The following is a 15,342-nucleotide window of genomic DNA, read 5'->3' on the forward strand; positions in this document are numbered from 1 at the left end:
AGAAAATTATAGGAAGGAAAATCAAAGTTTGCACGACACATCATAATACATTATTTGCTGTGTTTTATTATAGTAATTAAATAGTGCAAACCAAAATTAAACGCTACTAATTATTCAATGTTATCGATAACTAAGCAGTACAAGTACTGATATTTTATCCTACGAGTGCGTAAATGAGCTGAGAATATGTGAGAAAGAAGATGACAACAAGGAGAATGCTAACAAAAATCTGGCATCTTAATACCGTCAAACGTGGCAATTAAAGGTGGTCTCATTTGAGCAACAACCACAAATCATATCGTGCAATCCGCCATCTTGTCATCAAGCTGATCGTACTTTTGCCAACACACGCAAAGAAATTTGTGTGCTTGTATGTATATGTGTGCGTACATGAACAGAGAATATGCGAGAAAGAAGATAACAACAAAGAGAATGCAAACAAAAATCTGTCATCTTAATACCGTCGAACCTGGCCGGCTTTTAACAGATGTTCCCGTGAGACCATCTTTTTAATCCATAAAACCATAGTCTATAGACCAATCCTATTACAATGACCACGCATCATACTGTTCCATGTAAAGTTAGAGAGACTTATTTATTTGAAAAACTCTCTGGCGTACTATGTAGTACTAAAATGTACAACCATAGCCATTGACAGCCGTTCATGCTCAAATTTAGGTAATACACAGGCGACGCCGCTAGAATCGCCAATTGTTTATAGCGAAAAGTGTTCGTGCCCCTTGTTGTTATCGATTGTGCAAAAATTCTCTCAAGTGTGAACAACCCTTTAGACGAGTGTATACGAAAAAATGAGAAGCTGCGAAACTACTGAGAATTGAACACAGGAGGTTCTTAAAGGATATTCTTATTGTAAATTCCTAAATCACTACAATCCCAGGAAACTGGTCCCCTATTACCTTTTTGCAACAAACCAAGGATGTCTTCCAACGTAGATGGCAGTGGGGATTGGACTTGTGGCGATGTAACGTGAGTGGTGCTTTGGACGCTTAAATAGAAACCACACACCCAATAAAGTCCAAATGCAAAATCGATATAAAAAAAGTACTAATCTAATTCTTTCTTATTTGATCGTGTCTTTCCGGTGCCCTTCAAATTATTGAACTACTTATGGGTGACTGTGGCACTGCGATTTTGTTTTAATTATCATTCCCGCACAGCTGTCGGCACCTTAATTTTGGGCGACGTAACCAGTGTAACAAATGTCGTCGATCCCGCAGTACGGAACGAGGAAGCTCTAGAAAACTCGGCGCCGAGATCGGAAAAGCGGCTGCAGAGAAGTCAAGGGGTCTATTCAGCGCCGAAGATTGGCAATGTAGCAAATGTGGCAATGTCAATTGGGCTCGCCGGCAAACATGTAATATGTGTAATGCACCCAAAGTTATTGACAATGAAGAAAGAACGGGTGAGTACTATATAGAAAGTGGGTCTGTTGTTGTTATATGCACCGTAAGTAGCTGTAAGTATAGATATTGATTGATTCTAAGAATCTGGCCGCTTAATTGGAACGGTCCATAGTGATTTTGAAGTCAGACTAGTAGGTTTTCCAGGGCATGTAAATAGATGATTGATGTCATGGGTTCCTTTGTCGCATGCATGGAAATGGTATCATCCAAACTTGAGCGATATGAGTTCAGTTTGCTACACCATACGCAGGGTAGCTCTGCGTTTTTAGGTAGGTCTTTCTCATAATCTGCTATTGGTGGTGTGCGTCCAACAAGGACCAAAGGGATCAACAAATGTGGTATAAAATGATATGTGATGCTATAGATAGGATTAAGGAAATAGGTAATACCTGGTGTTAGGCTTTGTGTTTAAAATTTTTACATTGTGTCCTTGTAATTTCACTTTTATAATATCTTGTAAGATCTTGTTTACAATTTTTTTAATGAACAAAATTTCAGGATTTGGTGGCGGCTACAATGATCGTGGTGTTGTGGAGTATAAAGAACATGTTGAATCTGACAGTGAGTATGACGAATTTGGTCGTCTAAAGAAGCGTAAGAAGAATAACAACTCTGTGGATTCGGGGAAAAGTTCACAAAAGGAACGAAATGAGGAAGATGAGGAGGAGGAAGAAGAAGAGGGCAGCGACGACGATCTAGCCAAATACGATCTATTTGGAGAGGAAGAGGACGACGATGCAGAACCTGCTCATACCAAATCAAACGATAGCAAGTCTAAGCCCAAAAAGGACGAAACATCACCCAGGGGAAGAAGATCTCGAAGTTTTGAATCTTCCTCAAGTTCCTCGTCATCATCTTCATCGTCCTCATCTACATCATCCAAATCTCTTAAAAAACGCGGTCGCAAACGTTCTCGTTCATCAAGTCGCAGTCCTCGCAGAAACAATAAGGTACAAAGCCAACGTCATCGTTCGCCTTCCCGCGATAAAACTAAAACGTCTTCATCAAATCAACGCCACCATCTCAATCAACATTCTAAATCGCGCTCAAAGTCCCACAGTTCCACGCGTTCACCATCATCTAAACGCAACCGAAGCCGAAATTCAAGTTCGTCACGCAAGCATTCAAAGTCACCACGTTCCCATAAGCGTTCACGCTCCCGTTCTCGAACTCGCTCCCGTTCGCCACGATCCAGATCCCGTTCGAGATCCTCCTCTTCACGACGTAGACGTTAAAAATTTTTTAGCATAAATACTAAATCCATTTTGTGTTGATTTAAATATGAAATTATGAAGTTTGAAGTACAGCAATTTTGAAAAATATTTCGCATCAATTGTTCCAGCTGAGGATTGAGGACAGTTTTGTAAAAAGTTGAAACTGAAGATCAATTTTTGTTTTCAATAATTATTTCAGTTGGATTCTCAACAACTTGTTTTGGTAAGTGCAAACATAAAAAATACCGTAAACTGTTGAATGTCCAGATCCAGGACGATTAAGATGGGGTGCGCCCGGGGGTGTGGGTCTTAGTTGAGTTAGTCTGGCTGGGCAGTTGCAATCGGGAGACACATCCAGCCCGTTGGTATCAATACTTGCTCTGTAGTTGAGGCGACTGCATCTCCCGGTTTGTAAATGAGTCAAAACTACTCTGGCTTACAGGGGGAGTTCAATTTCTTCAGGTACAAAAGGAGGCGGTTGTTCTCCAAAGAACCAAGTTCACCTGGCAGCTATGCACCGCATCTGCTACAGCGTCTGTATGAATGTTGGCTAGACCCGCTTGATATGCCGTTTGATCTAGACATTCTCTCTTGTAGCGCTTGACCTCACGCTCTATACAATGTAGATCCACCTTAAGTCTTCTGGGCGTATACACTAAATCAATCAGTCAATTTATGGCTCACTTCAGCCGATTTTATAAGGGGAGAACAGATAATTGACTAGCTTTTATGATATGAGTAAACCTGCTTCAAAATTTTAAGAGGCAACTACACGAAACCGCATAACTGTAATAAGCTTAAGAGAGCTGCTACAACAATAACAACTCACATACAGGAGCTGCTACACCAATAACAACGCTTAAGAGAAAAATTCCGCTTAAGTGAAACTTGATAGAGAGACAGATAATTGACTAGTTTTTTATGATCTGTGTAAACCTGTTTCAAAATTTTATCTCGGTAAGGGATAATTGTGAGAACTACACAGGCTGGAACAATTGGGTCCGGTCTGTGTGGTATTCATTGCTGACACGAGAAGCTTAGCTCCTAGCTACCGGGCGTCTATTGCGTCCACAGGTTGCGGATAGTGGAATGCTCCGTACGGAGTAGCTGCAACGGCATTCACAGACATTCAGCGGATAGTATCAGTGAGAGGAGGGACGGCACCGGCTCTTGCACAAATACTGAGTGTCTGTGATCGATATGGCAAGGGCGAGTTATTGGCGCCTTTAAGTAATGGCGTTCGGTACTAAGGACCGGAACGAGCTTGCTCACATAAAGTAGCTTGACGAGGATCGCCAACTCCACATGAAAATGTGGCTACAGAAGCAACAACAACAACGCTTAAGAGAAAAATTCCGCTTAAGTGAAACTTGCAAATTTTTGACGTTTTTCAATGCATTTGAAATCGCTAAGGTGAAATATCGTTTAACTGAAAATACCGCTTAACTGCAAAAGGTATTCGAACATAAATTTCTTTTTTAAAAGAAACAAACAAATTTGCAAAAAAGATCTAGTCATTTCGCCAATAGTTATTTCTGACTTTTAAAGACCGCTACAGAACATTGCACTTTTTCAATTCAATTTGTTTCTTATATAATTTGTAATTTTTCTTTCATTTGTCTTAACGCTTAAGTGAAAACGAATTGCACTAATCCGAACCACGCTTAACTAAAAATTACGGATAAGTTGTTGCTGTTGTAGCAGTGTGTTGTACACTGAGGTGGCAGCCCTTGCCGATGAAGGACTTCATCGGGTCAATCCGGTACAATCGGCTGCCATGGAATTGTACGGATAAGTGAAACGATGTAGACACATTTTTAGCTTTTCACTAAAATTACCCCAGGAACACGAATATCAAGTCGGTTTTTTTCGGGCTCGCCCTGGGGGCCTAAGCTGATGTTTCCCCATCAAGGCTCTCATTGGAGGCCATCTTGGTGCAGTGGTTAGCATGTCTGCCAATGACGCCTAAGGCATGGGTTCAAATCCCGGCATGAACACCAGAAAATTTTTCAGCGGTGGTATTTCCTTACTAATGCCGGCTACATTTGTGAGGTATTCTATCATGTTAAAACTTCGCTACCACTTCGTTCGGACTCAGCAATAAAAAGGAGGCCCCTTAGCATTGAGTTTTTACATTAATCGGACTGCACTCATTGATATGAGAGAAGTATCCCAAGTACCTTAACGGAATGTTTATGGGCTTAGTTTAGTCTTCTAGCCCTCCACTTATAGAAAAATTTAAGTTCTATATTTTGTTAATAAAAACATTAATATGTCCCGTGAACTTCTTAAACCAAAACGTTTCAATGCTTGAAATCTAACGAGGGACCAAACGTAAAACAAACTTCAACTTTTTTATAAGACGACAATTTTTTTATTGGATACTTAAAAATTTAATAACAAACGATTGTCGTTAAATGTTTGTAGTTTTAATTGCGGCTTTAGTTTCGTCCCTGAATTGTTTCAGTTCGATGAGTTTATTTTTGTGTTCGGCTATGTCCTCTTCTGTTATGGTCACGGGAATTCCCAAATCAAGTTGCTCTTGGCGTACAAACTGCATTTTCTTAATAGCATCCTCTAAAAATGGAATCTGTTGTTCTTCCAGCGTTTTACGATATTCTGCTAATTTTTGCTGTTTCAAATTTTCACAGTGGATATCAGTTAGCTTTTGCAATGATTCTTTGCGTGTTATCCAATGGAATTTGGCTGGCGGAGGTTTATAAACCAAATCCAATTTTTCCAATATCCATTCGAAACGCCTGTAGTCCCAACGACGCAAATATTTCAGGAATTTTTTGCGTTTTTCAATCATTTCTTTAAGCATGACTTTGCGTTTCTTATCTCGAGGGTGTTCTTCCATATATTGTTGATAGCGTCTAATAAAAACTGTCATGCCGGCCACTAAAAAAAATTAATGATAAGATACATTTTTTATAAGTTAGTATATAAATGTAAAATATTTGGAATTACTGTGCCTGAATTGGCTAGCTGGACCCTACTCTCACCGGAGAGTTTCTCCTCGAATCGTCTGGTTCCCTACTTTTTTGTCTTGTGCATTGGTTTTGGTTTTTCTGTCTTTACTGCTGTCTTGCACCTTACTTAGGTGTATCGCTATCTGCATTTCTCTTTCTTCTAGGGCGAACACAATGGACGACTTAAGGACTTGAAGTAAACCTAACCTTACCCTTAATTCCACCCAACCATAGCTTAACCTAGTTTTAGGTTGAATAGGTAGCCCACTATGAATAGATAAGCTCACTCGATGGCCGCCAGTTTGGACCATAGTGATAACCAGAAAGAAAAAGCAGTGCGGATGAAAAATGAATGGAAATAAAAGAAAAGAAATTCCACGCCCTCACCTAACCTAACTATCATGTCTTTTTGACGCTCTTAAGTTTATTAGCCTCAAGCCAAGAAGGCTACACTTTTCAACTCTAGAACTGTCAAATAAACCTATTTTAAATAAAGACTTCAATGAACCTAACCTTAAGGCTTCATCAAGTTTTGTTAATACGACCGTAGATGTATTGGTCCCTGACTAACTACAAACCCATAACCAAGCTTCCCAGCAGGTCGCGTCGTCAAGACGTCTTAAAGGAAGGGGAGTGACCATGTAAAATCGTTGACATATAGCCGACAGCCCACACAAATCGTCGATGACATTTTCATATAGTCGCGAAAATCATGCATGACATTTTAAGCGACATTGTGAACAATGATGTTATCATGCCTCTTGACAATTCAAGTGACAGGTCTGTTACGATATCCTTTGAAGAGCGTTCGTTTTTCGAAGAAAAATTATATAAAATTTTAAATTTCTCAATAAACAAAAAAACTGTGCCGACTTGTTAGTGGACACGGTTAGTGAATTCGTCGACAATCAAATTTTATAAGAGACTATCTGTAAGAAACGTCACGAGATATCCCTTATTGGATTGCTGGCTTATGTCTTGTATAATGGTATCTATAATATATTCCGCCATCCAACGGTATTGTTCTATTAAATATCCATATGTAGATACTCTGCGACTAAGTTGGGGAGCGTCCAGATGGATTTGGTCCAAGTCGGGTAGAATTAGCGGGACAGCTAAACACGAGGCGTATGATACTGGTCCAAGGTTACAATGGGGACAAACATCAAACACGCTATAATCGGACAAGTGTATGGTCCTTAAAACGTTTACGGCGGTCGTCAACAATTGATAGTAAATTTTTTCTATTTTTGTGTCTTTACAGTATGAATTTTTTTTGTTTTCTGCAAGGGCGAGTACCTGGCCCAACACCTCAAAAATGTTTCTGTATCTAAGAACTAGAAAAAATGGCGCAACGGTCAGATACGCTTACGGTTGTTAATGATGGTTACTATAAATATCATCACGAGGAGCGTTCACCCACCTAAGATGAAGGAGGAACTAAGATTGACTTGGACTTTGCCAAGTTAAAATCACTCAAACCTTTGGCATCCACCATCTCGTGTCGTACGTTAAAGATTTAAGTAAGTTTCATATTCCAATATAATATTAAGTGCCTAGTAATGTAAGTCCCAAATTTCTCATATAAAGCAGGCCATGTTGGGGGGTTACAAAAGTTCGGCCCGGCCGGAACTCTAATGTCATTTTTGCCAGTGGCATACAATAACTGCTTACATTTTGCTTCCATAGATCCATAGTCAAGTTGATGTCTTTGGACTTCTTTAATCAATTGATCACTATAATACCTGGAAGTGTGAAAGTTTGGATTGTTACCCAACTCAAATAGGGATTTAACAGTATCATCAGCACTAAAAAACAAAATTAAATAATTAACAAGTCTATCAATTTTTTCTCAATTTATTAATAAGTTACGTTTCCAATTCCTTGGATTTGTTGAAACCCAGCATCAATTCTTTAGAATTTACCGCCGGCAACTTGGAACAGTCCCCACTCTTCTCTGGACGTATGCAAGAGATTTTCTCGGGACGTACCCATTTTATTTTTAAATCCGATTTAAATGCATATTGTCTGACCACTTGGCGATTGACTAAATTTGCACTTGTACGAAGAATTGGAGTTATCTGGTTCATTTTTTACTTAGAATTATTTAATAATTCCAATGTTTGCTTGTTTTCTTGCAAATGAGTGAAACAACTAAATGGGGTTATGTCACAGCACCAGCTGTCAACATGAACAGTTGATGTTGTACTGTCAAAACAATATGGCAGCCCTGATGATTTACATTTCAGAAATGGTTTATTAATGAATTTAATGCAATTTAAACAATTTTTTTGGTTTTATCCATCCAGTTTTATTTTATAACAAATGACTTATAATAAATTTTAGTTTACTTTGCATATGGTCAGCATTTCTATGGCCCCTAATGCTTTACTTTGCTTGTTTCGTCAACAACAGCTTGCCTTTGGGTTTCAGTTTAGCTTGCATAACCTTTTGGCGGTCCTCCTGTTCCTTTTGCTTCAAATGCTGGAATCTCTGTTTGGCCATATCCAATTCCTTGTTGAGTGTAACAATCTTGGCTGCTATTTCCTGTTGTTTCACTATGCGTTTTCTCTGATTGGACTACCATACAATTGGGAAAAGGAACATGCCAAAGTTTCATAAGCACAAATGACAATAAGGTATTCAATAGTACATTCTACTTACTCCCATAGGTGTAGCTCTGCCATCCAGATATGTGTAGTCGGGCAAGTTTGAAAGAGGTCCATAGGCATTGGGATTGGCCGGCAAACCTTTTTCTTCACGCCACCTCTGGTCAATGGACAGCTTCGTTGTACATGACACACTGCGTGCTGCCATGAATGGAAAAAGAGGTCTATGACAAGCTTATGTTGTATAAATTGACAAAGCCTACTTACTGAAGCCAATATTCATTAATTTTCCTGCATTGTTTGTTATTCTGATCATTTTTGTAAATTTTTAATTTTTTACCTCAACTTCTGATTTCTGTCAAAACATAACCTATGCAGTGTTGCCGGTAGATTGAAAAGATATGTCAACATAATGAAATCGCGGGCTAATATCTCACTATGAATAGCATTAACAGTGGCAGTTGAAAGTGGTTAAAGGTGGTCTCATTTGTACAACAACCACAAATCATATGGTGCAATCTGTCATCAATCTGATCGTATTTTTGCCAACACACCAAAGAAATGTGTGTGCGTGTGTGTATACGTGTGCGTACATGAGCAGGGAATATGTGAGAAAGAAGATAACAACAAAGAGAATGCAAACAAAAATCTGTCATCTTAGTACAGTGGAACCTGGCCAGCTGTTAACGACTGTTCGCATGAGACCACCTTTTTAAAACCGCCTTGAGTACGTACATATAATATATATAATAGGCAATCCCAACCGTTTGCACGTACCGGGTTGACCCCATGGAGTCCTTTATCGGCAAGGGCTGCCGCTCAGTGAACAACACACATGCTAGAACAACAACAACTATCCAAAATTGAATTTCGAGAACTTTTTCTTCAAATTTGAGTGAATTTATGACATTTTTATAAGTTTAATATTACACCAAAAAGTATAAAAATGCAATATATAAAGTGCACTTGATGGAATTTGGAGCACAATTGGGTTTTGTTTCAAGGAAAAATTATATGAATGTTATTTTTGGAACAAGAGACACCAGAATGCAATAATTTCCCCCAAGCTGAAAAGTGTTTCATTCTTTGTTTTTGTAGCTACTTTTCATGTGGAGGTGGCGATCTTCGTCAAGCTCCTGTGTGAGCATCTCGTTCTGGTCCAAAGGACTGATCGCCGCGGGAACAAGTTGGCCATTGATTATTTAAAGGCGCCTTGTGCAAGAGCCGGTGTCACCCGGCCTCTCACTGAGACTTTCCGCTCGATACCGCTGATTGTCCCCGACTGCCGTGCAGCTACTCCGTATGGAGCATTCCACTAACCACAACCTGTGTTCAGTTTCTCGAGACAGCAATGAACACCACACAGATCGAATCTCAATGTTTTAGCCTGTGTGGTACTTACAACTATCCCGTGCCGTGTCCATTCTTTGTAATATGGGTATCTAATGAAAAGTTACGATTACATATCTACCAACAAAATAAGAATGTGGACTTGAAAAAGACTTAGGTTAGGTTGAAAATAGGGTGCTGATATGAATCCGTCCCATGCCATTATGGACATGCACCTAAGCCAGTAATCGGCTTGTTGTACGCTCTAAATGCTAAATTTCGTGCTACTTACAAAATCCTTAATTGTTTTCTTTGCCACGCCCCTAAGTTGGTTAATGTCTGGTATTGTGTCCCCACCTAAGTGCCGTTAATACAGGAAATGCTCCAACGACTCATCATCTTCCCTACATGCCCTACACATGCTATCACTTGCCGCGCCGATTTTATATAAGTGAGCTCGTAGTCCTATGTGTGACCCAAAGCTATACTGACCTCCTTCTTACTTCCTTTCTCTAATAGCCTCGTCTTCTCACGATCTGGACCTTTCTACCGACCGTTTCCCTGATACACAGGGTTACATGCGCAATTGTCGCCCACACCCTTAACTCGAACTGCGTCGTCTCGAAAGGCTTCGGGTTAAGTTTATTAAGTTTAAGTTTATTGACGGCAGTTCTCTGGCCATCACTGCTAAATCGTCTGCTTTCTCATTCTCCCTTACTCCTCTACGGCCCGACACCCAAACAATGCGGATGATGCCATCTTCAGAGGAGTTAATCTTCTTACATTCCAAGACAGTTTGTGTTTTTAACATCCTGGTTGTTATTGCCCTTATGTCCTGTCTACTGTTCGTAAATATGTCATCACTGCTACTCGACGTCCTCGCGTTAAGACTACACCACCTCATGCATTCCCCAATCGCCCGGATAAATTTTATTTTTTATTAAAAACCAAAAAAAAACCTTTATTAAAAGAAAAACTTCTAATAACTTAAAACAAAAATTAAACCATATGCATATATTATTCTTATAAACTATTCATCCATATTGTCCGGTATTTCCGAGTCTTCGATAGTTTTATTGTGCGGTATGTAGACTTTGAAAGAAAATTTCGATTTGACAAATGATCCTGTATTCAATACCGTACAACCGTGCTGTGAAGTTTGAAAACTCTGGCAAGAGTCTCCTATAACAATTAAATCGGGCAAGGGATACAACCACAAGGCCGCATCATAGTCCCAGTGAACAGGCATAGCGATGGGATGTATAGGTGTCAGATGTCCTTGACATATTAGGGTGCGTGCAAAGTGCTGTTCAATCTTTGAGGTATCTGGAGGGAAATGCAGGGTATTGCGACAAAATTTGGCCATTAAATCGAGACGGCATACTACTATTTGTTGAGTACAATATTGTAAACGACAAGGATTCGTTGCCAGACGGGTGCGAGGCCAAACTTTAAGCAGACCGGCTGCCAGGGTCTTCGGTATAGGGGAACGTGGAAAAATATTTGGACCCGAAGGATCTTCACTTGAGGGTATAAGTATTAGTTCAGTTTGTTTTTTCAATTGTTCGCAGCCATTGGCCAGAGCTCCCAATGCGTTAAGATGTTGCTTAAGGGCATGATGTTGTCTCTCAGACGCTGCGAAGGGACCCATCAGGACTATAGCTACAGGCGGACAAGAATCGTAGCCTACAAAAAGCATTCTAAGTTTTTCCATTACCACAGGTATATCTAAACGAACATCAGATAAAAATACTATGGTAGCTTCAGTATTAGATCTTTCCAGTTCCTGTAGTCTAGCTGAATATTTAAGTAGTTTTGATGATTCGCCGCCCCAGCTGTTTTGGGTGCCAAAGAAGGCACGACTGCTAGTGGCAGGTTCAGCAGGTGGAAAGCCTAGGCCATCAACTGAAAGTAAAACTCACAGAAGTTATACATTTTTATAACAACACAAAATGCCTAACCTACCCTTCAAGACTCCCCCAGCATAGGACCCTTCAGCCAAAACGAAACAACCCTCACAAAAGAAACCAGCATGAAATTTGGCGCCACTTAAATCCAACTCTACACTTCCCGTGGGATCCTCTATGAAGAACTTGCCCTCCTTCAGTTGGGTTAGCAGGCCCAGAACGACCGCCTCCTCCACGGCTGAATTGGCCAATAGATTCTCGCAATAAAGTAATTTGAACTTTTTGACTCTGCTCTCGGCTGAGACACCATTTTCAATTACCGCTGGGGCAAACAATTCATGTCTAAGAGTCTTCTGCAACAGCATCTCATAACGCTGCTTCATTTGTGACGATTTCATAGTAGTCTTTGCCAATATCGAGCGATGTTCTGTATCCAATTCAAATTTTTTGTTTTGCTTGTTATAAACATACCGAGGCACAGAGAAGGCATCTATGACCGAGAAAACACTCTCTCCCTCATCCAAACCAACTCGATTGATCTCATTGATGGCCTTTTCCAAAGCGGCTCTTTCCACATGGGTCGATTTCAAACGTTGATTCTGCAGATTCTCGGTAATGATTGTAAGCCATTTTTCGCGTTCATTCTCATCGAAGGGAGCCAATTGTTCGGCCAGGAAGATGCTATTTTCGGAACGTATCAAAAATCCACTTAATTTGAACGAAGTAGTGATCTTCTTTTTCAGTTTAGCCAAATCGTCCATTTCTCTGGATATTCTTTAGCTTTTTTGCATCCCAAGCAAAATGTAAACAAAACAATGCAACAGCTGTCAATTTTGCGCGCCGATCAACTAGAAGCCCAGTCCTAATTTCGCGCGTAGGGTTATAGAGTATGTCAAATATTAATAAAGGTGTAGTTTTAAGAAAAATATCACAGAGGTCGCTGTAGAAGGCGACAAAACCAAAAACAAACCAAGTTTAAAATGAATGATTTTAATTAAATTTTTATAAATTTCTATGAACTTTTCTCTAAAAATAAAATTCCAATGAAATTTTTTCTTATAGGTCGATTATGGATAGCAATATAACTCCATTTACGGTGCCAAAGGGTAAGTGTGTTGCAAAAATGTTAATTTCTAGATATTGGTTGCCCAAAAAGTAATTGCGGATTTTTCATATAGTCGGCGTTAACAAATTTTTTCAACGGCTTGTGACTCTGTAATTGCATTCTTTCTTCTGTCAGTTATCAGCTGTTACTTTTAGCTTGCTTTAGAAAAAAAGTGTAAAAAAAGTATATTTGATTAAAGTTCATTCTAAGCTTTATTAAAAATGCATTTACTTTCTTTTAAAAAATCCGCAATTACTTTTTGGGCAACCCAATACATTGATTGCATACTTTTTTATACTTATGAACTGTGTACATAAGCACTTTATTTGCCAAAAATTATTAAATGTTTGATGATGTTTGTCGCCATCCTATTGTCTACACAATAGGATGGCGTTTAGTTTAGTTTCCTCGGACTTGGCTTACTTGAAAGTGGAGAGGTGAGTGGACGGTCAATGCTGATGAAGACTGAGTGGTAGAGTAAGTGACCGTATAGCATTTTTGTGACAGACTGACATCCACAATTGTTGCTTTGGCAGAGATTTCCTTTTATTTGTCTCATATTTTTCTGTGTCCTTTAAGTGAATCACATTAAATGATGATATTTTGCTTCGCTCTTCCCTTGCCTTTGCTGTGCGCTACTTCCTCTTTATGAGTTCAAAAGTTGTTATTTCAGTTCATGGGTTTTCTCCACTATTATAACAACTACTTTTATTTGCTTATTGCTTGTTATGTTTATCATAATGGGTTGTTTTATTTTCTGCTTCTCTTCTCTTTGTCGAATAAGGTTCATAAGTAAATTCACAACTTGGCTTTTGATGATAATCTTTGCCATGGTCCCTTCAATCCATCTTTGTCTTTGAGTTGCAAACATTTTACAGCGTCCGTTATGATTCGTTTGATAATTTCCATTTCCTTTAGGTATTCCTCTAATGTCGTTGCATTTGTGTACGACCCACAATGAAGAAGGGAAAACAAATGTGAACGGAGCCCACCCCCAAATGATCCTAATCTCCTACTATAATGTGTAGAGTTTTTAAGAGCAATTCCATTAGAATGTTGTCTTTAAATGGCAAAATTTTGTTCCCGAAAGAAATGCCTTGACTTATTCTAAACGAAATTTTCGCTTGCTGGTACGCAGCTCAAACAAAATTTTCATTGCGTAGCAAGGTGACTTAATAGGCATTGAAGAAGTTTTTTCTTCCTATGCGTAACAGTGCACGTTTCTATCCCCTCTGGTAACATGAAATACGTATGTACTTTATAAGCCAAAAATAATTAAAAATCGGGCAACATTATAAATGGATGTTTGTCGCCATCTTGTTATCTAAACAACTATATTTCAGTGGAGACATAAATGTCTTGGCTGCATATATTCATTTACAGGTAATGGCAGTTGCCCAACAACAAATATTGAGTACACTAACAGTCAAAATCAGTGATTAATGCAACTCTGATTTTGTGTATGTTACTAGTTCGCTCCATTTTTATACCCTCCACCATAAGATGGGGGGTATACCAATTTCGTCATTCTGTTTGTAACTACTCGAAATATTCGTCTGAGACCCCATAAAGTATATATATTCTTGATCGTCGTGACATTTTATGTCGATCTAGCCATGTCCGTCCGTCTGTCTGTCTGTCGAAAGCACGCTAACTTCCGAAGTTGTAAAGCTAGCAGCTTGAAATTTTGCACAAATACTTCTTATTAGTGTAGGTTGGTTGGTATTGTAATTGGGCCACATCGGTCCATGTTTTAATATAGCTGTCATATAAACCAATCTTGGGTCTTGACTTCTTGAGCCTCTAGAGTGCGCAATTTTTATCCGATTGGAATGAAATTTTGCACGACGTGTTCTGTTATGATATCCAACAACTGTGCCGAGTATGGGTCAAATCGGTCCATAACCTGATATAGCTGCCATATAAACCGATCTTGGGTCTTGAGTTCTTGAGCCTCTAGAGGTAGCAATTCTTATCCGATTGGAATGAAATTTCGCACGACGGGTTTTGTTATGATGTCCAAAAAGTGTGCCAAGTATAGTTCAAATCGGTTCATAACCAGATATAGCTGTCATATAAACTGATCTTGGGTCTTGACTTCTTGAGCCTCTAGAGTGCGCAATTTTTATCCGATTGGAATGAAATTTTGCAGGACGTGTTCTGTTATGATATCCAACAACTGTGCCGAGTATGGGTCAAATCGGTCCATAACCTGATATAGCTGCCATATAAACCGATCTTGGGTCTTGACTTCTTGAGCCTCTAGAGGGCGCAATTCTTATCCGATTTGAATGAATTTTGGCACGAAGTAATTTGTTATGATGTCCAACAACTGTGCCAAGTATGGTTCAAATCAGTTTATAACCTGATATAGCTGTCATATAAACAGATCTGGGGACTTGACTTCTTGAGCTTCTAGAGGGCGCAATTCTTATCCGATTTGAATGAATTTTGGCACGAAGTAATTTGTTATAATATCCACCAACTGTGCCAAGTATGGTTCAAATCGGTTTATAACCTGATATAGCTGCCATATAAACCGATCTGGGATCTTGACTTCTTGAGCCTCTAGAGGTCGCAATTATTATCCGATTTGAATGAATTTTGGCACGAAGTAATTTGTTATGACATCCACCAACTGTGCCAAGTATGGTTCAAATCGGTTTATTACCTGATATAGCTGTCATATAAACCGATCTGGGATCTTGACTTCTTGAGCCTCTAGAGGTCGCAATTATTATCCGATTTGAATGAATTTTTGCACGAAGTATTTTGTTATGAT

The 15,342-nt window shown here is 39.3% G+C and overlaps 4 protein-coding genes across 4 annotated transcripts; 1 reads left to right on the forward strand and 3 right to left on the reverse strand.

The window, feature by feature from the left end:
* Positions 1 to 746: 746 nt before the first annotated feature.
* LOC106090798 (zinc finger Ran-binding domain-containing protein 2) lies at positions 747 to 2,746 on the forward strand. The gene is made up of 3 exons (XM_013257103.2): positions 747 to 987; positions 1,179 to 1,423; positions 1,923 to 2,746. The coding sequence occupies exons 1-3, from the start codon at positions 938 to 940 to the stop codon at positions 2,657 to 2,659; spliced, it is 1,032 nt and encodes a 343-aa protein (XP_013112557.2). The 5' UTR covers positions 747 to 937; the 3' UTR covers positions 2,660 to 2,746.
* Positions 2,747 to 4,989: 2,243 nt separating this feature from the next.
* On the reverse strand, positions 4,990 to 7,782 carry LOC106090799 (small ribosomal subunit protein uS15m). Its single transcript, XM_013257105.2, has 3 exons — positions 7,483 to 7,782; positions 7,285 to 7,418; positions 4,990 to 5,539 (listed from the first exon to the last, which is right to left on the reverse strand). The coding sequence occupies exons 1-3, from the start codon at positions 7,698 to 7,700 to the stop codon at positions 5,052 to 5,054; spliced, it is 840 nt and encodes a 279-aa protein (XP_013112559.2). The 5' UTR covers positions 7,701 to 7,782; the 3' UTR covers positions 4,990 to 5,051.
* Positions 7,783 to 7,896: 114 nt separating this feature from the next.
* LOC106090800 (large ribosomal subunit protein mL52) lies at positions 7,897 to 8,604 on the reverse strand. The gene is made up of 3 exons (XM_013257106.2): positions 8,487 to 8,604; positions 8,275 to 8,420; positions 7,897 to 8,190 (listed from the first exon to the last, which is right to left on the reverse strand). The coding sequence occupies exons 1-3, from the start codon at positions 8,533 to 8,535 to the stop codon at positions 7,999 to 8,001; spliced, it is 387 nt and encodes a 128-aa protein (XP_013112560.2). The 5' UTR covers positions 8,536 to 8,604; the 3' UTR covers positions 7,897 to 7,998.
* Positions 8,605 to 10,485: 1,881 nt separating this feature from the next.
* Positions 10,486 to 12,237, reverse strand: LOC106090797 (DNA polymerase epsilon subunit 2). The gene is made up of 2 exons (XM_013257102.2): positions 11,514 to 12,237; positions 10,486 to 11,453 (listed from the first exon to the last, which is right to left on the reverse strand). Exons 1-2 carry the CDS (start codon positions 12,214 to 12,216, stop codon positions 10,579 to 10,581), a joined length of 1,578 nt encoding a protein of 525 aa, XP_013112556.1. The 5' UTR covers positions 12,217 to 12,237; the 3' UTR covers positions 10,486 to 10,578.
* Positions 12,238 to 15,342: the final 3,105 nt, after the last annotated feature.

The sequence above is a fragment of the Stomoxys calcitrans genome, chromosome 5, assembly GCF_963082655.1.
Source record: "Stomoxys calcitrans chromosome 5, idStoCalc2.1, whole genome shotgun sequence".
NCBI lineage: Eukaryota > Metazoa > Arthropoda > Insecta > Diptera > Muscidae > Stomoxys > Stomoxys calcitrans.

Excerpts from the sequence above, each read along its gene's own strand:
- LOC106090797 (XM_013257102.2), bottom strand. The coding sequence starts at position 12,216 with ATGGACGATTTGGCTAAACTGAAAAAGAAGATCACTACTTCGTTCAAA. Across the intron at positions 11,454-11,513 it reads TGCTGGGGGAGTCTTGAAGG|TTGATGGCCTAGGCTTTCCA; the intron begins GTAGGTTAGGCA and ends TTTTACTTTCAG.
- LOC106090799 (XM_013257105.2), bottom strand. The coding sequence starts at position 7,700 with ATGAACCAGATAACTCCAATTCTTCGTACAAGTGCAAATTTAGTCAAT. Across the intron at positions 7,419-7,482 it reads AAATCCAAGGAATTGGAAAC|TGCTGATGATACTGTTAAAT; the intron begins GTAACTTATTAA and ends TTTGTTTTTTAG. Across the intron at positions 5,540-7,284 it reads TGGATCTATGGAAGCAAAAT|TGGCCGGCATGACAGTTTTT; the intron begins GTAAGCAGTTAT and ends AATTTTTTTTAG.
- LOC106090798 (XM_013257103.2), top strand. The coding sequence starts at position 938 with ATGTCTTCCAACGTAGATGGCAGTGGGGATTGGACTTGTGGCGATGTA. Across the intron at positions 988-1,178 it reads TGGACTTGTGGCGATGTAAC|CTGTCGGCACCTTAATTTTG; the intron begins GTGAGTGGTGCT and ends ATTCCCGCACAG. Across the intron at positions 1,424-1,922 it reads TGACAATGAAGAAAGAACGG|GATTTGGTGGCGGCTACAAT; the intron begins GTGAGTACTATA and ends ACAAAATTTCAG.
- LOC106090800 (XM_013257106.2), bottom strand. The coding sequence starts at position 8,535 with ATGATCAGAATAACAAACAATGCAGGAAAATTAATGAATATTGGCTTC. Across the intron at positions 8,421-8,486 it reads ATTAATGAATATTGGCTTCA|CACGCAGTGTGTCATGTACA; the intron begins GTAAGTAGGCTT and ends CATTCATGGCAG. Across the intron at positions 8,191-8,274 it reads GCAGAGCTACACCTATGGGA|TCCAATCAGAGAAAACGCAT; the intron begins GTAAGTAGAATG and ends ATTGTATGGTAG.